Genomic DNA, 24,730 nt, shown 5'->3' with positions numbered 1-24,730 from the left:
ATTCATAGGGTATTGTTCTACCCCCTTATCATTTTGTCACCATTCTCTGTACCTTTTCAAATTCTGCTCAATCTTTTTGAGATGTGGTGACCAGAACTGCACATAATACTCAAGATGAGATTGCATCATTCAGTGATACAGAGGCATTATGATATTCTCTGTTTTATTCTCCATTTCTTTCCTAATAATCCCAAGCATTCTATTTGCTTTCTTGGCTGCTGCTGCATACTGTATTTTCAACGATGACACCTAAGTCTTTTTTCTGAGTGGAGACTCTTAGTATAGAACTTTGTGTTATGTAAGTTAGCCTAGCCCTGCATTGTGCCCTGTTTGGGCCTTCTTGTTTATTGTTAACTGTCTAGTCCTGTCCTTGTCCAGTCCTTATCTAGTCTTCTCTTGTCCTGTGTGGTCCTGTCCTGCCCAGTTCAGTCCTTGTTCAGTTCTGACCAGTCCAGTTCAGTCCTTGTCCTGTCTAGGTATCCCTGCCTGCCTCAATTCCAGTCCACCCTGCCTTGCCTCCAGGTCAGCCTGCTTTGCTTCCACTTCCAGTCTGGTATCCAGTCTCTGCATGTCTCCAGTCCTAGCCTGGTCCGTGACACAGTCACGTTCTTCCAGTACTGTCTGTATCCAGCTCTTGTTTGCCTTTGATTCTAGCCTTTGATTCTAGCCTTGTCTCCAGCCCTACTATATCCAGCTCCTGTCTGCCAGCTTGTGTCTTCACTGTCTGTTTTGCCCCCATGATGTTCTCCAGAAGGAAAGTCCTACCAGCCTCCTAGAACCTGTGTCAGGTTTTGATCTATATGGGGTTTCTGAAGTATCTCCTTGAATCTCTCCCAGACTGCGACGAAGTGAATTTCACGTTCGCGAGGCAATATTGAAGTGTAACCGAAGGAAATTTGGCACACGCGAATACAGCCAGACAGGTTCCTGAAGCAGCACAGGACGCGAAACGTGCACGTCGAACTGAACTCTGGACTGCATTTAAAAAAGTAATTGGAAGGGCATCACCCTCCGCGGACATTGAGCTTCATAAGGGAAGTACAATTTTTATTTAAAAAGAAAAAAATAACAAAAACAAAAAACTAACATATAAATACATGGGCAAAATTGTGAACAGTGATTAAAGATGATCCCTGATGCGGCTTGAGAGCAGATATGCCAATGAGCTTGCGGGATGGTATGAGAGTCACCTGCCTATGAATATATTTCAGAATCGGTACTATTCATATATATTGAAAAAATTTTATAGCCTAACGTACTTAGATTTATTATATATTGGACTCGTTGGTTAATTGATTGAGACTTTTGATATATATCATGAACATTTTATAACATGCGCGCATTGGGACTCGTGTGCGTGTGTGTGGGGAATTTTCTAAACCAACACTCGGTGACGCGAGTAGGCCTTCTCCAGTTCCCTACACCCACCTAAGCTTCCTACCTATTCCCTTCTCCTCCCTAACCCCTAATGCTCCCCTAACAATTAGGTTTTTTGTTTTAATACTTACTTACTTCAACTTCCGAATTGAAGTAACCTCCATGCACTGGCCAGCTGCCAGAGCATGCTTCCTCAGTACAGTGGCTATTGGTCCTGTCCTGGCCCACTCCCTGCCCCTCCCTGCCTAGACCATGGCCCCCGGCATGCCCCTTTTGAGGGGGCACGGATTGCCAGTGTGGCTGGGCCCTTCCAAAAATGTGCAAGGCACGCAAGGCCTGGCCACACGCATAACCCCATTTTTACGTACGCGACCCTTTTAAAATCAGGCGGTTAATGAGTTCATTATACCTTAATCTGCATAATTTAAATAAACATCTATGTTCTATTTTACATGATTGTGATGTCAATTTAGCGTGGGATGACACCCTCATAAGGGGGTAAATTTTAAAACCCATAGATGCAAGAGATATTATACATGTGCATATATACCTAACCTGCACCATGCCTATGTGAGCGGGGTGGCATCTTTTGCGTGCAAGGGGGGATTTAAATAAATGTGCACGATGATGCGATTGGGCCTATACCAGTTCCCTCCCAGTCCATTCCAATTATGAAGCGGACTGGGAGGGAACATTCTTATCCCCATTTCTACTCTGCCTCCCTTTTCCCCTCGCCACCCTGACCCTAAAAGCCCTTTTCCTACCTTTTTTTATTTTTTAAACTTAATTCTTCTGAATAGACGAAGTAAGTTCCGCACGCCGGCAGCTAGGCGGTGCGCGCTTTCCCTGAGACAAGGCCTAATGGCTGCTTGTCCCGGTTGGCCCCCACCCCGCCCCTTTCAAGGAGCCTGGCACTTTTTTACTTACTGGGGAATACACGCATGGCCGGGCCATTTTTAAAATGCGCTCAGCGTGCGCACGGCCCAGCCACCTGCGTATCCTCTGCTTTTTCACGCATTGGGCTTTTTAAAATTTGGGCTTAAATCTTTAGGAGTAGATTTTGAAAGGGTTATGTGCATAATATACGGGCGTAAATCCCCGAAAACCTATCTCTGTGCGTGCCGAGCCTATTTTTGCATAGGCTCGGCGGCTCGCGCAAGCCCAGGATGCACGTATGTCCCAGGGCTTCAAAAAAGGGGGCGATCCGTAGGTGGTCCGGGGGCGGGCCTGAGTTCTTTGGCATAACGGCTGTGCCGGGGGATGATGCGCCGGCACGCGCAAGTTATACCTGCCAGAGGCAGGCGTGTCAAATAAGGTAGGGGGGTATTTAGGTAGGGCCGGGGGGTGGGTTAGATAGGGGAAGGGAGGGAAAGGGGGGGGGGGCTCAAAAAAAAGTTCCCTCCAAGGCCGCTCTGATTTCGGAGCAGCCTGGAGGGAACGGGGAAAGCCATCGGGGCTCCCCTTGGACTCGGCGCACGCAAGGTGCACAAGTGTGCACCTTGCGTGCGCGTTAACCCTGGATTTATAACATGCGCATGGTTAGAGCACGCATATTATAAAATCGGGTGTACATTTGTGCTCGCCAGGTAGCACGCACAAATGTATCCCGCGTGCGCTCCTTTAAAAAATCTGGCCCTTAGTGAATTGCACACTCAATTGCATACTCATGAATTTTGTGAAAGCTTTCATTGTTAAGTTCTTAACAATGTTAAGTCAGTTCTTAAGTACACAAATAGTTAAATGATTGGCCATCTTGGGGCTGATACACCAAGTATTTTTTTCCCCATTCTATGCCATTAAAAGAAAACCTTGATTAACCAGACCCTTAATTGTGATAGCATGGCACTAGGATTATGTTGCTTTTTTGATATTACTATAGTAATTATTTTTTACAGACTTTGTTTTCAACATGTAGCAAAGAAAGAGTAAATGTATGATTCACAGATACTATTCAATATAATTGTTTCTCATCCTAATAATAAATCACCAAGGAGATTTTTTAAATATTGCAGCAATACAAATCTATATAAACAAGATTTTTGTTGAGGGCATTTTCTCCAAGTAGGTTTATTTTGTGCATGCCTTGACATAAATGAATCTCATTCCTAAACCAGAATATATTGGGAATGATTTCAGTCTCTCAAATTAGCTGCTAATGATCTTCTTAATACTTTCATTGTGCCAAGGAGAGCCTCCTTCTGGAATGCATAGGATGTAATATGTTTATCGAGGTACACCAATACGTTTTTTTTTAATCAGGCAAGTGGTGTCCAATACAATTGGAACTATTTCTGTATCTTTATGCCAGAGTTTCTGGGTCTCTGATTGCATCCCTAAACATGTCTCTGTCTCCATGTATTCCACAGAATAGTCGCTTGGCCCTGACCGTTACATAAAAAATGTTGTTCTTGCATTTTACTCATTTACCACAAAATCTCACTTTCTAGCATCAGTTTATTGGTTGAATAGGAATGTCGCAGGTGAATCTCAACTTTCTCATTCTCCTTAACATTGCCTAGGTTGTGATCCCACTATTTTTCTAGTCTAGCAATCTTATAGTTTTTACAGAGATTCTGGTTGATGAGCCATACCACTTTGTTGTTCCTTCTGTAAACAGGCTTTCTGACATGAGCAATTGAGGACATCAAATCTAGCAAAGAGATGAGTAATCATTTTGTGTTCTTTTTTACAGAACCAGCATTAGTCCATTTAACATTGTTTTCTATGCTCGCTGTAAACCATCTAGTCGCTAGTCCACTGTCCTTTGCAACAATTATCAATCTCTCATTATTAGGTTTGAGTTAACCTGCTCTTAGCCATCCCTGTGTCAGGTTTTGATCTATATGGGGTTTCTGAAGTATCTCCTTGAATTTACCACTGTATTTGTGCTTTTGTTAATCAGTTTTCCCTTGTTTACTGGTCTGATTCTTTAAAGAGTTTTTCCTCATGTTTTTCAAGTTTTGTTTCTTTCCCCAAGTGTGCTATGAATTCTCATTCATTCCTTTTGTTTGTCAGAACACGTGTCCAAGTTTAATAATGGAGACTGATTCCGGCCATTTACTTTTCTACTTCAGCACTTTTTTCAGTATTTAGATCTGTTGATGCTGTTATATATGCCAAGAAGCCTATGATGGTAGCTCTATAAGTGTAATATATTTCTATAAGTCCCATGCCACAATCAGCTCTTGAAATGTACAGTCTCGGCATACACTAGTTCTTATAAATTATCTGATGGGTATAGATGTGTTTTCTTATTCAGTCATCCAATATTCAAGATTTCATGGTGCCAGTCTATGACTCCAAAAGTTATTTCAGAGTATATGCAATGAGAGAGACAGAATAATTAAATAGCATAAATTTCTCTTGCCGCATTTTACAGTAACATAAGAATATAAAAAATAAGAACATGCCATACTGGGTAAGACCAAGGGTCCATCATAGTATAACAACTAGACCAAATCTCTACCGAAGTATGAAAGGAAGGGAAAACAAATATTTATCTGAACAAATATCCAGTATAAAAAAGTGTTCCACCTTTATCTTAGCACTAGGGCTAATGATTATGATAGCGATAGTAGACCATCCAGGAGAAGACTCCTGATGTAGTTATAGGGCATGGGAAATCTGTTGATATACCCACTGCAGCAGGAGACAGACCAAGATGCTGTTTAAAAAATGAAAGAGAAGTCAGTCCAGGTGGACCCTAAAGATAAAAGTAGATAATGTACTGTTATTTTTATCTAAAACCCTGTATTTAAATCTGGAGAGTATACAAATAGAGCCCACCAAAAAATACAGAAGAAACATATCACAAGAGAAGCTGCAAAAGGCAACTGATGACAAAATAAAATCTTTAATTGGACAAATCATAAAAAGGACATAAGTGATGATATCTTAGAAACACTGAGAGATGATGCAGAATGAAAAATAGCAAGAGGAATGGAGAGCTTGAGATGAGTTTCAGAAGAGCAGGTGCTAGAAACAAAACAGAAGTACCAGAAGAGAATTGCTGGAACAGCTAAGGAACACTAGAAGTAAGGTGTTGAATTTAAAGAGGAAAAGGTGAAATACCAGTGAAAAATAAGAATGCAACACAGGAGAACAAGAGTAGTATAAGACAGGCCAAGAAGTAAAGTGAAGAAAAAAATCAGGCAGACTAGGAGATTGAGGATTTGGCAGTGGAGCTCCAGGCTTATGTGAAGATAGATATATATACTGGAGTCAAGAAGAAGGAAGACTACCTAAGTTAAACCTCACACCCTGAGTAAAACACATGATAAGAAAGATTAAGAATGCCATAACCTGCATAAAGGAGCCATCTATCAATACCACAGAAATAAATCAGATAAAATATTGTGTGACAAAAATTATTACTGAGAGTCTTACAAACAAGGACACAGGTTTAGTAGAAAAGAATAAAGATAACAACTCCTTCTTGGAAAAAACTACAGAGAGAAAACATACAATCAATGCCCTCAGAGGGGTGACTGGTAGACAAGTGTCTCAAAAGAGCAAGCTTTTGAGACACTTGCACTATCAGAAAATGATCCTAAATTCATATATTGTGCTATATGCTACGGAGTAAATTTTAAAAGGGGTTTCATGCGTAAACACAGCATATACATGTATATATATTATTTTATAAATTTTAAGATTTTGTGCGTATTTTCCATTTTGTACATACATTTTACCAGTGGAAAAAGGAGCCTCTGGGTTAGTCTAGGGGTGATCTGGGGCAAGAGTCAGAAGTATACATGTGTAGTTGCTATTTTGTAAGAGATATATGAATATTAGAGATGTGCATTGTTTTTTTATTTTTTGTGTCATGCTTCGTTTTTGGCCCACCGCAGGAATTTTCGTTTTCCTGCGGTTCGGGCCTTTTTTTTCCGGGGACCATCGTTTTTTCCGAATTTAGAGAAAAACAGATTGTTTTTCGGGTCCTCCGAAAACACGCTGAATTAGACAATTTTGTTGAATTATCTAATTCGGCAAAACAGAATGCACATCTCTAATGAATATACAATATCAAACTTACTTGTTCAAATTTTTTACTTGTGCATGTGATTTCAGACTTCTCACTTGTCATTCAGTTTTGGTGGGAGTTCTGGGTGAACTTGTAGTGAGGTGCTAGAGAGTCTAAGTGAACAGGAGATGGACTTGGTGAACTGGCAGAGGTATCAGCAAAACTGGTGATTTCAAGTATGTCAGTAGTTATTTTCAAAACAGTATGCATTCATACATTATGAAATACCTACCTCCATTTATAAACCAGAGTTATGATACATATATTTTTTATACACTTGAGATATATGCTCATATTTTATAAAATGATAAAGTACGTATTTTCTTGCATTGGAAATATTTGAATGTACTGAAGCAAACATGCATACATTTGGAGCAGAAATGCATTGGAATTTTAAATTTTGCAGCTTCCTGTTAAAACATTACCAACCAATAATGAAACAAAAATTTCTGGAGAAATTAAATGAGGATCCCATAGAACTAAATAGAACAGCAGAATGGCTATCCAACATGCAAGAAACCATGAAAACGGTAACATCTAAACTGGATTTAAGCATCAACAAGAGACCTAGAAACCAGGGTAAAAAAGAGCTGCAAATTGAAGAAGCCATGGGCCCGGATGGAGTTCCCAGCTTTTGGCTCAGACAGTTAACATCTCTTTACCAAGGGTATAGCAAAACTGTAAAAATCAACTGATCAGATCGCCAGTGAGGATGGCTGAGCAAAACGCCACTCTCTGGAGTCAGTAAACACACTGACTCCAGCTTTTCTACTTGCAACTTAACTTTCATTATAAAATTTTAAACACAATCATTAGTAGACTGCCTACCTTTTTAGCAGTGTACTTAGAAAATCTTGGGTTTAGGTCAGAAATCCCAGCTGGGCTTATATTCTTATTCCCCTTCCAACAGGGTCCCACCCACAGAGCTCTCACTCTCCATAGGAGTTAAGGTAGACCAGGCCATATGCAAAAAGGGGGAAAACAGAGTCTCTTCAACATACATCCATAATAAACACCTCTTATTTTAAAGGGAGATCCATATAATGTCCCCCAAAATACCAACCAATAACTTTCCTACTTGCTATCTATAAACTGTTCACTGTAATATATGCAAATAGAATTTATGATCACTCTAACTCAAAATAATGGTGGCAGAACAGAAGGGCAATAAAAGAGAAACATATGGAATCAAATGGCATTTGATTTTGAATAAAGCCATTACGGCGAGCTGTAAGAAAAGTTGAAACCTCAGTTTAATGTGAATTGTCTATAATAAAGATGTTCATAGCATCCCACCCTATTGGATAATAAATTGCCTTGAAATATACAGTGACCTAATTGATCAAGTACATCTAATTTGGCCATGAATATGTGACAGATGATACTCCACCTGAATTATGAAGATGGACAATTCATCATTCCTTCAGCAAGGGATATTTCAGGAATATTCCCTGTTACCCACTTTTTTTTTTTGGCTGGCATTAAATCTGCTGAGTACTCTCATTAATTCCTTGGCCTATAGATTTAGCTTTAATCCTAGAGATACTAATGACCCACAGATAACTCTCAACTACCATTTGTAAATGACTTGGTACTTTACAGCTCTTCTTATACCTATTTAGCCATACAACAAGTAGTGAAGAGCTTCTCAGATATCATCAAGATGACATTTGGCATGGACAAGTGTACAAACGCAACCATCCTTAGAGGAAATCTAAGCGAAACTGAAAATCTCTGACTGAAGACTACATAATAAAGGAACTTGAGCAGGAACGTAAATATAAATATCTAAGCGTGGAGGTAGTACAACAATTAAACACAAATCACTGGTAAAAGATCAGCAAAGAATACTATAGAAGACTGAAACTGATATTGAAAAGAGTTTTAACAGCAGCAATGATTCTGATGATAATGTATAATTACCTTATATTTTAAGACTGCAGCAGGAACGTTCTGAAAATTCAAGCAGCACAAATCCTATATTTTAATTAGCAGCATTTGTAATACAGTGCTAGAAAATAACATAGAATTGTTTAGTGCTGTGGTTTTCTTCATTAATTCATCTATAGCTAGGATGAATGTGTTTTAGCAAATAAAGTAGGCAGTATAAAGACTAAAGTGTGGCAGTCATTTTTGGCTTCTTGTTCTTAGTTCATACTGATGTCACATCCCATGCATGCTTAAAGTGGACTCTTCACCTTTTTCCTATAGAAGACCAAAAAACCACCTGAGTGACTTTCTAGACTTAAAAAAGGGTAGTCCGGCTAATGCATTCCACTGCGGAGAGGCAGAGTAGGTCTGGAATGATTCATTAATCACTCATTATACCCTATTAGCACTAATTTAGCCACCAAGGAAGCCTCAGCTGTAGCTTCCATATCAATTATTTTTTGTTCACCAATTTCAATAAATTGCTTTTTTTTTAAACATAGCTTCATTTCCAGGCTCAAACTGGGTTGAATCAACCCAGATCTAGTAAATTACTACAGGTACACTTTTTTTCTTTTTCTTTACCTTCAGAACTTGTTTTTAATTTTATTTGTATTTATTTTCATTTATTTATTAGATATATAATCTACCTTTCACACAATTCAGCGTAGATTACATTCAGGTAATATTGGTATTTCCCTATCCCTAATAATTGGCTTTCATTACACCTGATATGTAAGAAACAAAACAAAAAGAAAAAAACAACGTTTTAAACTGGTGGTCCTTTTTCTGTTGCCATCATCTATATTTCTTTGTTACACTGCTTCCATTTAGAGGATACGATTGGCTATTATACAGTAGATGTCAGCAGAAAATTATCCAAGTGGTCCATCCAGTCTGCCTAGCAAGCTATTTTTTTTAGTAGTATTATTTTATTCTAAGGGTAATTGCTGTTCTGCACAGGCTACTCCAGGTACACGTTAACTTTTTGTCTTCCACTTCCATCCTTTAGCTATTGGGATGCTCTTTGCTAATTCCATGCCTTAAGTATTCCTTTACCATCTTTATCCTCACTACCGCCTCTTCCAAGAGGGATTCCATACATCCACCAACTTTTCTGTGAAAAAAATACTTCCTGACTTTGGGTCCTGACCCTACCCCTCTGGAGCTGGTTTAAATACAAGCAGGGCCGATTCAGTAAAAGTCGCAGGAGAGCGGGTGAGTGCCTACTCTCCCGGCACACGCACAGGCCACTCTCCTGTGTGCGCGATTCAGTATTTAGATGAGGGGCCGCAGCAAAAAGAGGTGCTATGGACACTAGCACATCCCTAGCGCCTCTTTTTTGGACAGGAGCGGCAGCTGTCAGTGAGTTTGAGAGCCGATGCTCAATTTTACCGGCATCAGTTCTCAAACTCGCTGACTGCCACGGGTTCGAAACCAGACGCCGGCAAAATTGAGCCGCTTTTCTATATACTTTCCCGGTGCCGGCAGAATTAACACCTACCTTTGGGTAGGCGCTAATTTCTGAAAGTAAAATGTGCAGCTTGGCTGCACATTTTACTTAGTGAATCATGCAGGAATAACTATAGGGCCACCAACATGCATTTGCATGTTGCGGGCACTGTTAGTTTCGGGGTGGGGGGGGGGTTTGGACACACATTTTCGATGCGCTATTTACCCCTTTCTGAATAAGGGGTAAAGCAAGCGCATCGAAAACGCACGTCCAAACGCGGGTTAACAGTGCGCTCCACTGGAGCGCACTGTACTGTATCGGCCTGAAGATTTGGAATAAAGATTGTGAATTAAAAAAAAACAAAAAAACATTCAGTAGCTGTTGTTGCATTAACAGTGAGACTAGGAGTTTTTAAGTGGCACCAAACTGAAGAAAAACAATAATTAAGATTAAATTAACATTAAAACAGTTTTTGATTACACTGGGCCTGTTGTTTGGAAGCTGATGTTCAATGACAAGTATGTTGAACAGTTTTAAATTATGTGTTTCAAATGCTGCCACTTTTCCATTTCACAAATGACAGTAAAAGGTTTGCTACAAAATATAACGAGCTGTCCTAAAAAACATGAAAAGCCAATGCCTTAAAATGACTGATCATTTCTATCTTATGTGATGGCCCTACTTTTTCTCAGACACACTGCACAGTACTGAAACACATTTAGACAAAAGTCTGATCAATATCAAAACACAAAATTATGTTTGCATTTTATAGCACTTCCTTTTTAACATTAATAAGTCTCAAACTAGGCTGGCAAAATGCCATGTCATGAAAAATGTGAAATGATACTATAATAAAAGAATGAAGCAATCCGCTAGCAAGATACACAACTTCAAGTGTGCATTGTTCTAGCAGAGTTATCTGAATAACAAAACATTGTATCATATTTGAGTAGAGACAACTAATAATTGCTTTTAAATTAGATATTGCAATATGTTACAAAATAGTCTTTGTGGTTTAAGTGAATTCTCACAGTTTGAACTGTTTGCATTCTTAAATTTTTCTTATGATACTCGTGGTTGCAACTTGTGTGAGGCCTATCCGCCAGATGAATAATGCAAAATGAAGAAATAACGATCAGCAAACAGGTTGTTGATAATACTTTTTTATTGGACTAACTCATACAAGTGTGGTCTAGCTTTCAAGAGATATGCTTCCTTCAACAGTGGTCCAATTGTAAGGTAACCTATAACTTCCTGGCCTATAACTTCTAACCTAGCTTACTCTGTTCTATGTAAATTCGGCACTGTCTCTCACTGACTTAATTAATGAAGGGAGCAAATAACTTGAACGTTTGTCACACATGAATTCAAAGAAGATATCACCTACCACATCATGTTTTGTTGACCCTTACTTTATTTTTATATATGACAATTTGTATATTCTGAAAAATTGTCCAGTACAGATAACAAGCAGGGCAATCATAAATGCTAAAAATATATATACCATAAAATCAAACAATAATAAAAACATACAAAAACTGTCAAGATAAAACAAATATACAGTTAAAATTCCTAGTGACATGTTAAACAACAAAAAAAGGAGGAGAAAGAGAGCACTCAAATGCCTCTTGTACATATTCAAGTGGACTAACATGAGGAGGGAGCAGAAAATATAAGAGGTCTAGTGAAGTTTGAAAACTGGTCTAGATTCTCAGTCTGGCAGCTAAAATGCTAATGAAGAGTCATACAGATGGGCTGGAAAAATGAATGGATTGGTACTGTTTAGCAGGACCAGTGCTAGCTTTTTTGGCTGCCCAGGGCGAACAATTACTGTGCTGCCCCCCACCCCCCATTCATTCAGCATCTGTCCGCAGTTGCTCTGAATGGTAAATATATAACTATTGTTTTCATACTTCACAACACATTTACACGGGAGCCACAATATATAAGAGGCTCCCATGGCTGTTACTTCTGGTTTCAAAGCAAGAAAGTTTTTCCATTTAGTTTGAGTTATTTTTGTGAAATCTGGGAAAATTCTTATCCAGGATCCCATATAAGTTTCCTTAATCTTCTTAAAATATGCTTTCATGATACTCCTTGATCAATTTCATTAAAGAAAGATATTAACAATGTGGATCTTTCAGCCCTTTAGTTCTAGTATGAGAGCATCATGACCTGTGTTAGGTTACCAGTGCTCCCACACTAGAATACCGTTTTAATTAAAGATATAGATATAATAACGTGAAACCATATCTTGGATTTAGGATTTAGCAATGGGTTATTGGTCAAATACTCAAGCAAGTCATATATGAGATCTGATGTTTACATCAGGTTCAATTAGGATTTTGAAAAATCCATTCAAGTTTCTCAATTTTCATGATCTGATCATGCTTTGGTGACTTTTGTTATTAAGGGTAAATTTGATGTATTACCCAATAATCTAACTTAATGTGTGTTCGCCATTGTTAGGAACATTGATACAGGGATACTTCATGAAGATATATTGCAGCAACATTTTCCTGAGGATTGTCAGGAATATTCTTTAGAGTCCAAAATTATTTGTTGGAATTCTACTTTAAAATCCTCATTTGATAAGACAGTGCTGAGAGCATCATGGTTTCATGCAGGTTTAAGGGTTTTATGTAGACAAATTAGAGACTGTGAAAGAAAGTGGTAGAGAAACAATGATGTAGAAAATAAGTTATCTTCTTAGAAGGCTGTTAAAATTTGAACGCATTGAAATTAGGGATGCTAAAATGGATTTTCTGGCTAGGTAACTGCAACAAGCAGAAAATCATCCTAACCATTTATTTCAACTAGTCAGTTTGTGGACAAACCTAGAGATTTTGTTGCTGCTAGATTAGAGAAGAAAGCACTTTACTGCCTTTTCCATGGATAAAATCTCCACAATGCAAGAAGAATATGGCCCTATTTCTACAGTTTCAGAGGGTAGCTCAGATGTTCTTGATGTAGCTGAGGTTTTAATTCACAGCCTACTGGCTTTTCCATGAGCAAGTTTTGAGTATTTAAAGAATTGAAATAGAGAAGATTGTGTTCACTATGTGAGTTTCCACTTCAACTCCATGCCAACAAGTGTGGTAAAAAAAATCGGAAGTGGGACTGCAGGACTATTAGCTGGGATTGATAATTCTAGTCTGTCGCAAGGCTATGTGGCAGAAGAACTAAAACATTCTAAGATTCACCCACTTTAAAGAAACCTATTATTAATCTGACAGTTGTCTTTAATTTTTGCCCTATCTCAAATTTATCATTTATTATGAAGGCAGTTGAAAAAATTGTTGTTACTTGGATCTCTAAATATTGAGAAAACATGAATACTTTTGACCTCAAACAGGAAGATTTCAGAAACAATACAGAGACTATATAAATAGCCTTAAAGAACAAAACTGAGACTAAAACTGATGAGAGTAGAGATGCATTGTTGATGTTGATTGATATGACTGCCACTTTTGAATCCTTTTGCAGAACTTGCATGATAATGGTCTAAGAGGTATACCAATTAATTGGTTTAAGTCGTATTTCTCTAATTGGACATTTCAGATATAGTGGAATGAAGCGGTTTCTGATGTTAACATTTTAACCTGTGGATTCCTTCAGAGTTCTGTGCTAGCCCCTTTGCTTTTTAATCCATTTATGGTTTCTTTGGCATCAGGTGTTCAGGGACTAGGTTTTAGTTGCTATTTTTAAGCAAGTGATTTACAAATAATTGTGTATGTTCAATGAAGTAGCAAGATGATCTGAAGATTTTTAATCAATGTTTATATTATATTGCAGGATGGCTTCAAGATCAAAGATTAAAAGTTAATCCTCAGAAGTCATAGATACTACAGATTAGTAGATGTAATGTACAAAATAGTTCCATTTATGTTAGATGTAGGAATTCCTCTTAAAGACATAGTAAAGATCTTGGATATTAATTTAGATTCTGAACTGTCTTTTTCAGCTTAGATATCTGGGTTGGTATTCTCATCCTTTAATTATTTGCTCTATGTGCAGTGGTTACTGTTACCTGGGGAGCGCTGGGAGAGCGGTTCCCCTAGAGGGAGTGTGCCTTTGGGCCCCTGGCACGACCCCATGCCAAGGGTAGGTGTAGCGTGGGCCCGACCCCCAGCCGGACCTGCATGCCTCTGGAACCAACATGTGGAGTGTTGGTGATAAACAGTCCTCCGACCGTTCCCGGCCCTTTTGGACATGCCACTGGGATGGCAAGAGGCAGCAGGCCGGACTCAGGGTGTGGTCAGAAGAAGGATCAGGAACAGATGACGAAGACTCGGGAACACAGACTGTAGACGTAGACTCTAAAGCAAGATACTGTAGACTTAGACTGTAGAACAAGCAGGATGGTTCCTCAGGGCACCCTACACAGCCAGTATGACTGGTCTGGTCACGGACCACCCTGTCCCACATCCGCGGGAGCGGAATCAGCGCAGGAAAGGCAATATTCTGCACAAAGCAGTCCAGGGTAATGTACTGCACACCAGCAGTCGAAAGCGAAGTACTGCACACCGGCAGTCTGAAGCAGATCACTGCACTCCGGCAGACTAAAACAGGTCACTGCACACCGGCAGTCAGAAGCAAGTTAAAACATCAGGGTCAGGAACAAACACCAAGGGACATCATGAAACATCAGGGTGTGCAAGACACGGACACCAAGCTGAAGAAAATACAGAGGCCTGATGGAGCGCTGGAAGTGGAGACATCCAGGGAGGTGTAACGCCAATGCAAGGCAAGGCATGAGTCCTGGAGCAAGGCTTTTATAGCCCAGAAGCAGGCAACTCCCTGGGAAGAGTCCAGATGGTCTGCCCCTCACTGGCTCTATAAGAGTGGAGAGGAGCCGCGGGCCCATCCCTTAGGAGAAGGGCGTGGTCCACACCAGAGCATCCAAGCTGCAGTGGAACAGGCCTCGAGTAGGCCCCAAACACCGAAGGCCTCCCAGGCCATGGAGCCGGATCCGGACAATTGCTCAGGTGAGGCCCTGGCTTGGAGCAGCCTCCAGAAGAAGGTGAGATGCCTCCTGTGGCGCAGCTACAGGAGGAATCATAACAGTTACAGCCTTTTTAGTATAAGGCCAATCTTAAAACCATTGTTCAATTGTTGATTCTTAATAGATTAGAATACTGTAATATATTATTACAGGGTTTGTCAGTTTTGACCCTTAATAGACTTCAAATGGTCTAAAACACCACAGCAAAAAGTTATGTAAAGCTAGGAAATGTGATCATGTCACACCTTGTTTAAAACAATTGCATTGAGAGCATGGCTAAGGTGCCGACCCAGATGGCCGCATAGAAACCCAGCTCCATCTTCAAGATCTAGATTACAGCCCCAAATTCAACTTTTTCTTGGATCAATATCTGGAATTTTGCCTTCATCATTTTTTAACATGTCGAGTTTCAAATAACATAAGATCAACACCATTTTTATGGATGCTAGTGGCACAAAACTTTCAAAACCTGGTCCACCATTTCCTAAAATGGTGACCACTAAAGTGGCCCTGGAGCTTTTGGCACCTATAATGGACAGACATATAACCTTAAAGGATATGCTTAAGAATAACAACAAGGCACTGTTACCAATAGGCTATATAGCACCAAGACTGAGGGGGTCATTTTTCAAAGCGATCGCATGCAAAAAGTCCCTTTTCGCATACAATCACTAATAAGGGGTGGCGTCAAGACCGGAACAGGAGGAGTCACGACGGAACTGGAGCGGATGCCGTGAGGACATCGCGAACAGCGAAAAGGTAAGAACCCTTTTCGCTGCCCATTTCGCACCCAATAGCACCACCTTTTATGATGGTGCTATTGGGTGCGAAAGCCGGCAACGATCGCACCGCAGAGGTGCAATCGCTGCCGGCTTTTGCAGGCCCACTCCCTGCTTTGCCTCCCCGCCCCTTGTACCGCGCGATTCATGACGCCACGGTGTCTTAGAAAATCTAGGTCTAAGGGGGCTATTTTCCAAAGCGAATGCATGCAAAAAGGGACTTTTCATGTGCAATCACTAAATGGGGGAGGCATCATGACCGGAACAGGAGGAGTCAGGGCGGACATCGAAAAGGTAAGAACCCTTTTCGCTGTCTATTTCTTGCCCAATAGCTGCCGGCTTTCGCAGGCCCGCCCCCAGCTTCGCCCCCCATTAGCGCGTGATTCAGGGAGCCCTGCGACATAGGAAAATCTAGCCCTAAGTCACCATTAACATGGCAAAGTCACAGACTGCTTGTAATTACTGACCTCACTAAGGGGGCCATTTTTTAAAGCGATCGCACGCGAAAAGGAGCGGCATCAAGACCAGAACAGGAGGAGTCGGGGCAGCACCAGGGCGGATGCCGCGAGGACATCGCGGACAGCGAATTGGTAAGAACCCTTTTCGCTGCCCATTTCACGCCCAATAGCGCCACCTTTTATGATGGAACTATTGGGTGCAAAAGCCGGCAGCGATCACACCGCAGAGGTACGATCGCTGCTGGCTTTCACAGACCCGCCCCCTCACTTCACCCCCCTCTCCATTTACAGCGCGATTCACGACACTGCGGTGTCTTAGAAAATCTAGGCCTAAGGGCTAGATTTTCCTATGTCGCAGGGCTCCCTGAATTGCGCACTCATGGGGGATGGGGGAGCGAAGCAGGGGGCGGGCCTGCGAAAGCCAGCAGCGATCACTGCCCCCATTTAGTGATCGCACGCGAAAATTCCCTTTTCACGTGCGATCGCTTTGGAAAATAACCCCCTAAATCTACAACTGCTTGCTGGAAACAATTTCTGGTGATGCTACTGCAACTGCAAGCGATGGGAGCTCAATTTGATATCTTTTGTCCTGTAAGAATGAGGGTGACATACAACACCGCTACACAAAATTTTACTGACCCTGCCGAATTGCGCTAGAATTTGGCTGAACATTTGTTTACTGGTATGGATGTTTGATGATGTCTATAACATTTGCTTTCTGGGATTGATCTACTGATTATACAATTAATTTCGCTCAGTCTGTGGTGTGGAAGATTATTTGAGTTTGCTTTGCTATATCTGGGACCCTTTTATCTTTTCCTTTTTCTGTTAAAAGTGCTTTTGCCCACTCCCTTCTATTATTGGAGTGGGATATGCCAGCATTATATATATGATTTATTTGCTGCGTCCTGGAGTTGAGTACTACTTACTGGTTCAGTACCTGATTTGGATGACTGCTCGAAAGTTGTAGTACTTGGACTTGGATTTAATTTATTTGAGATATTTTCTTTTTGCTGACTTATTTTGGACTAGACTCTATTACTGAAGGAGGTTTACTCGTCTCCTGGTAACTTTAGTCCTTAGGGCTCTTAAAATTCATTTTTTCATAGCTTTAGCTTGTGGATGTGAGCTGTCTTTTTCCATCCCCCATTGCACCATTTTGCTGCAATTTTTTGTAGCCTTATGTTGGCTACTGTTATGCTTCCTGTTAATCTTTGTGCTTAGAATTCTCTTCCTCTTGTTTCTCCCTTGGTACAGTAAGAGTTACTTAATCCATTTTATGATTTTTGGCTCTTTCTAATTTCCTCAATGGTATGCGATTGTGGAAAATATTTCAGGGCCTCTTTTTTTTTTTTTTTTTTTTTGTGATTTTCTGCTCACGGCTAACAATTTGAAGATTGTCTCTTTGAATGTAAATGGGTTCAACCATCCAATTAGACAGAAGAAAGTTTTGACATTTTTGAAGAGGGTGAGATCCAATATTTAAGCTGCTACATGAAACTAATTTATCTCATCATGAATCTTTAAAACTATCCAATGAGTGGGTACGAGAATGTTGTTTTTTCCTGCTACAAATAAGAAAAATGAGTAGTTGTGTTATCTAGTAAGTCCTCCAATGTTAAGATAATCAATCAGGAATCAGATCTCCGAGGAAGGTGGGTATGAGTTATTGTGGAGCTGGGCTTAACTTGACTCGCTATCCTTAATGTGTATGCATCAACATTTGCTTGCATGACCAGAATTTTTTGAGGAATTTGCAAAAGTAGAATTATCCATAGCAGATCTTCCTCTTATATTGGGGGAGATTTTAATTTACCCCTAGATGTAACTATGGATGGATAGGAATCCTGTGCTAAATTATCTCCTACTCGATCCCTTACTATGTTCAAGGACCTAATGATTATAATTCTGTAGGCACAAAGGAAAGGACTAAAGACATAATAAGTTCTTATGCAGTCCAAGTGCCAGTATATGATAATCTTCAAGTACTAATTGATGTAGGCAGACATAATTCAATAGGAATAAGTAGGCATAATTCATAGGAATAAATACTACTACTGTCCAAATGTGTGAGAGCTAATTCATATATTGCCCAGTATTTGAGAGAGTATACCATATTAGATGGAGTCACAATAACTTCTGTAGAGAACAATGCATTTTGACAGTGTTAAACTGTTATACTGTAACCAACCTGTCACAAAATATGAAGACAGATTTAAAATTAACATATAACAAATGTATCAGTCATTTTATTAGTTTTAAATTAGCAGCCAACAATTTGAAATACTTCTGTATCTATTTGTTAAACTTATCCTAAAGTTGCACAGAGTAAATATAAAAATAACAAAGAATGTAAATAACATGTATTTAATTATTAGCTTACATTTATATGTTGGCTTACCAGATTGCTCAAGGCCGTTTACAATGCAGAAATTTACATATTCAGCATAACATCACACTAGTATTAAACAGGTAAAAGATAAGACATAATAACAAAAAACAGTACATAATAAAATCTCAGAACACCAAAGGTTAACTAAAATTAATAAATCCCTTAACAATAAAATATCATAGGCATTAATATCTTTTTCTACAATTTTTGTAAAGTCAGATTAAATAACAACATAAAAGCCAAAATGAAAACTGAACTAATTTCCTAAAAAAAATAATAGTCTTTCACTTTTATCAGAGTTCTTGGTAGTGAGTTTCAAAGCAAGGATACATTATCAGAAAGCCCCTTCATTTGTCCTCTGCTTAACCTCAACTAGTGCAGAAATGTAGAATAAAATCCCAACAGTCACATGCACTTTACTCAGTTCATAATGTTGCAAACATTTACTCAAGTACAGCAGTGCTTTCCCATTCCAGTCTTGAAAGTTATTGAGAAAAGTTTACATTTATTATGAGATTCAGCTGGCGATGAATAAAGAGATTGCAAAAACGGTGATATGTGATCATAAAGGCGCAAACAAAAAAGGTTGTACCACCCAATTTTGAACATTCTGTACTTTTATAACAAATTCTGAGGTAAACTTGCCAGTACAGATTTGAATCTTATTCATTTACGAACAAGAATTAATCCAAGCTGTAAGATTACTGGTCCCCAAACCAGTTTCAATTAACAAGTTGTCAAAAAAGAAAAAAAGATCTTAGCAACCATGTAAATATATGCTTTCATGATCAATATTTTTATCAACTACACTAGTACCACTAAAAATTATAAATATTCCTTTGTCTATAAGTAATCTCCATCCAGTACCAGCCATCAACACATTTGCTCACGTTCACTCAGGGGGGTTCCTCACTCAAAGCATATAGGATTTTATTGGGTTCACTTTTAATCAGTTATTTTGAAGCCAAATGAAAATTTTCCCAGGTAGCTATTTGATCTCCCCACCTCTTATGCTAGCCCGCTTCTAACTGGAGTTGGATGTCATCCATGTACATATTTTTTCGAAATATGTGAACTGTAAACTTCAGTTTGCACTGGAAATTCTTCAGTAGAATTATATATCATACCCCTGACACCTATAGTGCACAATAAGATTAATTTATACTACCATAATTAAGTTTATTCCTTCATGTAGGCTAGATGTTAAAGCAATAGCTATATTCAATGTCAGTACCTTTACTATTGAAGCAATTATACAGAATGCCAAAGTCACTTACTGGAACAAGGAACTTCTTAATCTCTTCCAAGGCATGGCTCATACGTGAATAAGCCTCCCCAGGTGGAGCAAATACTTCAATTAATACATGAAGCTCATCACTCAAGTGTGCATATTTGGCTTCTCCACTCTTCCTTAGCTCTTCCTCCTGTGAAAGAAAGACCTACTGAGTTTATCATTGATTTAACATTTACAGAGAACATGATCAGATGATATAATTTTCTATAAGTGGAAACCTTTTGTAAAATAGAAAGTTGAGACAAAAATTCTTGCACAGGATTTGTGTGCATAAAATTGGCATCTAGTCACCCACCAGCACACACTTAATAAAATTATTTCCTACACACAACCATATTTATGTACATCATGCAAATATATTTTTTAAAACAATGGTAAACATATGACAGCCGTTGTTTCAGCATTGTTTTACAATTCACAATGTAGAAGGCACAATTTAATGTAACTTCAATTGGAATTTAGTATCCACTTTTCCAAATTAAAAATTGCAACAAGGTGAGGTACACACAAAAAATAATATGACATACAAACAAAAACAAAACAGCACAGTATATATAACAGTAAGTCAATCTAAAACATGAAAAACAGCAAAATATGAATGGACAATATGACAACGAAAATGTATGAAGTACAAAAACAAAAGTAGAAGACATGGGTGATAAGTATGTGCTAGAAGGATTTACTGTTTCTAAAAATTACTCAAAGTCATATAGAATGTCAGGATAATTGTTGCTAACATGGATGTAATAATCAATTAAAAAAACATTGCACATGTTTTGAAACTTGAGTATCGGTAGTTTTTAAAAGGGCCATGCATATGCCCATAAATATGAGTGTTGTGCCTCGTGCAAAGATATGTGCTATTTTGTAAAGTATGGGTAGATTTTCAAATGGATATGTGCGTAACTCCCGAAAACCTACCCTGCGCTCGCTGAGCCTATTTTGCATAGGCTCGGCAGTGAGCGCAAGCCCCGGGATGCTCGTATGTCCCGGGGCTTTCAAAAATGGGCAGTCCGGGGGGGGGGGGGGGGGGCTGGGGCAGCTCGGGGGCGGCCCGGTGCGGGGCCGGGGGTGTGGCGGCGGTTCGGGTGGTCCGGGGTGGATGGGGGCGTGGTGGCAGTTTGGGGGCGATCCGGGGGCATGGCGGCAGTTCGGGGGCGGTCCTGAATCCTCCGGCACAGCAGCCTGTGCCAGGCTTGGCAAGGGGAAGGTGGGGGGAGGGGAAGGTGTGAGGGATCGCAAAAAAAGTTCCCTCCAAGGACGCTCCAATTTCGGGGCTCCCCTTGGGCTTGGCACATGCAGGTGCACAAGTGTGCACCCCCTTGCATGCGCCGACCCTGGATTTTATAACATGCGCGTGGCTGCACGTGCATGTTAGTTATAAAATCGGGCGTAGATTTGTTCGTGCCGGGTTGCGTGAACAAATCTACGCCTGCGCGTATTTTTTAAGATCTGGCCCAGTATGTGTAAGTTTTAAAATGCTCTCCATGTGTGTATGTCTGCAGCCTTTACATACATATCTTATGTGCTGAGAGAGAGCCTCTTTATAAGGCTCAGCCAGACATGCTATATATGCACCATTGTAAGGGGGCGCTATACTCAGGGTGAGTTTTCGGGAGGTGGGTTTGGGTTTGAGGGGTGGTGTTACAGAAATATTCAGAGGAATTCATTGTAAAAATGACATCATTATAGAATTGTAGTCCTTATAAGAGTTGAAAATTCTAACCAGAAGAGTTGATGTGTAAACTGCTGTCTGCTAGCTGCATTATACAAATCAATAGGGATGTGAATCGTGTCCTCGATCGTCTTAACGATCGATTTCGGCTGGGAGGGGGAGGGAATCGTATTGTTGCCGTTTGGGGGGGTATAATATCGTGAAAAATCGTGAAAAATCGTGAAAAATCTAAAAATCTAAAAATCGCAAAACCGGCACATTAAAACCCCTAAAACCCACCCCCGACCCTTTAAATTAAATCCCCCACCCTCCCGAACCCCCCCCAAATGACTTAAATAACCTGCGGGTCCAGCGGCGGTCCGGAACGGCAGCGGTCCGGAACGGGCTCCTGCTCCTGAATCTTGTTGTCTTCAGCCGGCGCCATTTTCCAAAATGGCGCCGAAAAATGGCGGCGGCCATAGACGAACACGATTGGACGGCAGGAGGTCCTTCCGGACCCCCGCTGGACTTTTGGCAAGTCTCGTGGGGGTCAGGAGGCCCCCCACAAGCTGGCCAAAAGTTCCTGGAGGTCCAGCGGGGGTCAAGGAGCGATTTCCCGCCGCGAATCGTACGGAAAATGGCGCCGGCAGGAGATCGACTGCAGGAGGTCGTTCAGCGAGGGTTCCGGCGCCTCGCTGAACAACCTCCTGCAGTCGATCTCCTGCCGGCGCCATTTTCTGTACGAAAACGATTCGCGGCGGGAAATCGCTCCCTGACCCCCGCTGGACCTCCAGGAACTTTTGGCCAGCTTGTGGGGGGCCTCCTGACCCCCACGAGACTTGCCAAAAGTCCAGCGGGGGTCCGGAAGGACCTCCTGCCGTCCAATCGTGTTCGTCTATGGCCGCCGCCATTTTTCGGCGCCATTTTGGAAAATGGCGCCGGCTGAAGACAACAAGATTCAGGAGCAGGAGCCCGTTCCGGACCGCTGCCATTCCGGACCGCCGCTGGACCCGCAGGTTATTTAAGTCATTTGGGGGGGGTTCGGGAGGGGGGGGATTTAATTTAAAGGGTCGGGGTGGGTTTTAGGGGTTTTAGTGTGCCGGCTCACGATTCTAACGATTTATAATGATAAATCGTTAGAATCTCTATTGTATTGTGTTCCATAACGGTTTAAGACGATATTAAAATTATCGGACGATAATTTTAATCGTCCTAAAACGATTCACATCCCTACAAATCAATTCTTCTTGTTAGGCTTTTAAAATCTACCTCTATGTATGTCTTCACAGTAGTTCACAACACGTTTTAATGGATTGCAAATAGCTCATTACTGAGAGCTCTACAACCCTTTAGTGTCTATTCTTTTCCATTTTCCCTCCCCTAGTGACCTCAGCCAAGACTGTGAAAGGATGGATTTCCCAATATATTCAGATTGCCTATGCAGGGCATCACTGGGGCTATGCCCAGTTGTGGCACAGAACTACATGGTGATTGTTTAGGGGGAATGTTTGAATACCTCCGCCTGCAGAATCACGGCTGACATTTCCCTTCCTAGTGTCAACTGGATGGATGTGGTAGGGCTGGAATGCAGTGTGGATTAGAGACGGAGATGTGATATACAGGACATGGGAGGGACTGACAAAGAGAGAGAGAATGGAGGTGACAGAGAAGTAACACTGATATACTACTGAGCACTTAAATAAAAAATCTATATTTATCTAATAAATGAATTTCCAAGGAAAAGGATCACATAGAACAATGGTTTTCCTAACATTGTTTTACACTTCAAAATGTATAAGGTATATGTTACCATTAATTGAAAGGAAGGGGCCATCACATGCATTCTTAGCCATTTCCATGACTATGCTCTGATCTTTCACAGCACATGTTCTGCGTCCTGAATGGTTTCCGTGGTTTTCAAGACTAGCGTTACAGCACATATAAGGATGCAGCAGGTGTGGGGGGAAAGGAGGGGAACTAGGAGGAAAGGTCAGAAAACAACCCTCCTCCCCACCAAAAACTGCATCTTTCCACTGCTGATCTGTGGCCCCCTGAGATAAATGCTTCCATATGACATGGATGAGGAGGATACTAAAGAATTATAGAATGGCTTTGAAGATTGGGGTAAGGGGGCACACAGGGCCAGTGCGTCCATTAGGCGAACTTTGGTGGTCGCCTAGGGCGCCGAGCTGTAGGGGGCGCCAAAGAGCAGCCATGTGGTGCCACAAGCATGGCCTATCCTGCTTGTGGCAAAGAGAAATAGAGACCCTGAGAAGCACACAGTTGGAAGCCGAAACAGGTAGGGGAGGCGCGACACTTTGTGCTTCTTACGGCCGTGAGCAGTTGGCACCGAACAGGTGGGGGGGGGGGGGAGAGGACCCAGGGAGGGGGTGGCAGCGCAAGGGTCGCCTAGGGCACCCAATACCCTTGCACCGGCCCTGGGGGCACATGACGGTATCAGTTGGCTGATCTTTCTTTACTGGCATATGCTGTTAGCCAGTGCTTATAAAGTGAGCAAAATTAAAGACAATTTTGTGACTACAAGGAATTTCAGGTGATTTGAGCAGTAAATAATGGGGGTAGGATACAGATGTATACCAAGCAAGACATTTCAGTGTAATCTAATCTCAAGATCTCAAAGTAGTAAAATATTGGTAAAAAATAAAGGGGCAGATTTTAAAGGGTTACGCGCGTATATTACGCAAATAACCGCTAAAACCCGCACCTGCGCACGCCGAGCCTAGTTTGCATAGGCCTGGCAACGCGCGCAAGCCCTGGGACGCGCGTATGTCCCAGGGCTTCAAAAAAAGGGGCGGGGTGTGGGCAGTCTAGGACGGTGCGGGGGCAGGGCGTGGGCATGGCCGGAGCCTCCAGGCACAGCAGTCATTTGCTGCTGTGCCCGGGATCGCGGGCCGGCCATTATAAAATTAAGGTGGGGGGGATTTAGGTAGGGCTGGGGGGGGGGGGGGGGGGGTTAGATAGGGGAAGGGAGGGGAAGGTTGAAGGAAAGTTCCTTCTGAGACCGCTCCGATTTCAGAGCAGCCTCGGAGGGAACGGGGAAAGCCATCGGGGCTCCCCTAGGGCTCGGCGCGTGCAAGGTGCACAAGTGTGTACCCCCTTGCACGCACCAACCCCGGATTTTATAACATGTGCACGGCTGCTTAGCATACCTCAGTCTGCTTTACCTTTTGTCCCTAAGGGCTTTCTACCTCCCAGGAGTGAGAGGGTCAGAGGGTAGAGATGTTGGCCAGACTGTATTAAATCAAGATGGTGTCATTATGGACATTTCTCCTATTTTGGAATCTACTGTGGTGGATGAAGCACATAGAACCACCCTCTTAGTGACATTTGTCACTCTTCAAGATT

General features: G+C 41.2%; 1 protein-coding gene across 2 annotated transcripts in view; it reads right to left on the bottom strand.

Moving 5' to 3' along the window:
* Window positions 1-24,730, bottom strand: part of KHDRBS2 (KH RNA binding domain containing, signal transduction associated 2) — a 1,412,749-nt gene that overhangs the window by 760,489 nt on the left and 627,530 nt on the right. For both annotated transcript variants that reach the window (XM_029595673.1, XM_029595674.1), the window contains exon 4: window positions 19,694-19,840. In XM_029595673.1, the coding sequence (XP_029451533.1) occupies window positions 19,694-19,840 (147 nt within the window). The remainder of the gene's footprint in view (window positions 1-19,693; window positions 19,841-24,730) is intronic.

Source organism: Rhinatrema bivittatum, chromosome 3 (genome assembly GCF_901001135.1).
Source record: "Rhinatrema bivittatum chromosome 3, aRhiBiv1.1, whole genome shotgun sequence".
In the NCBI taxonomy this organism is placed as follows: domain Eukaryota; kingdom Metazoa; phylum Chordata; class Amphibia; order Gymnophiona; family Rhinatrematidae; genus Rhinatrema; species Rhinatrema bivittatum.
Note: the sequence above shows the minus strand (reverse complement) of the source record. Positions and strands in the feature narration are given on the sequence as shown.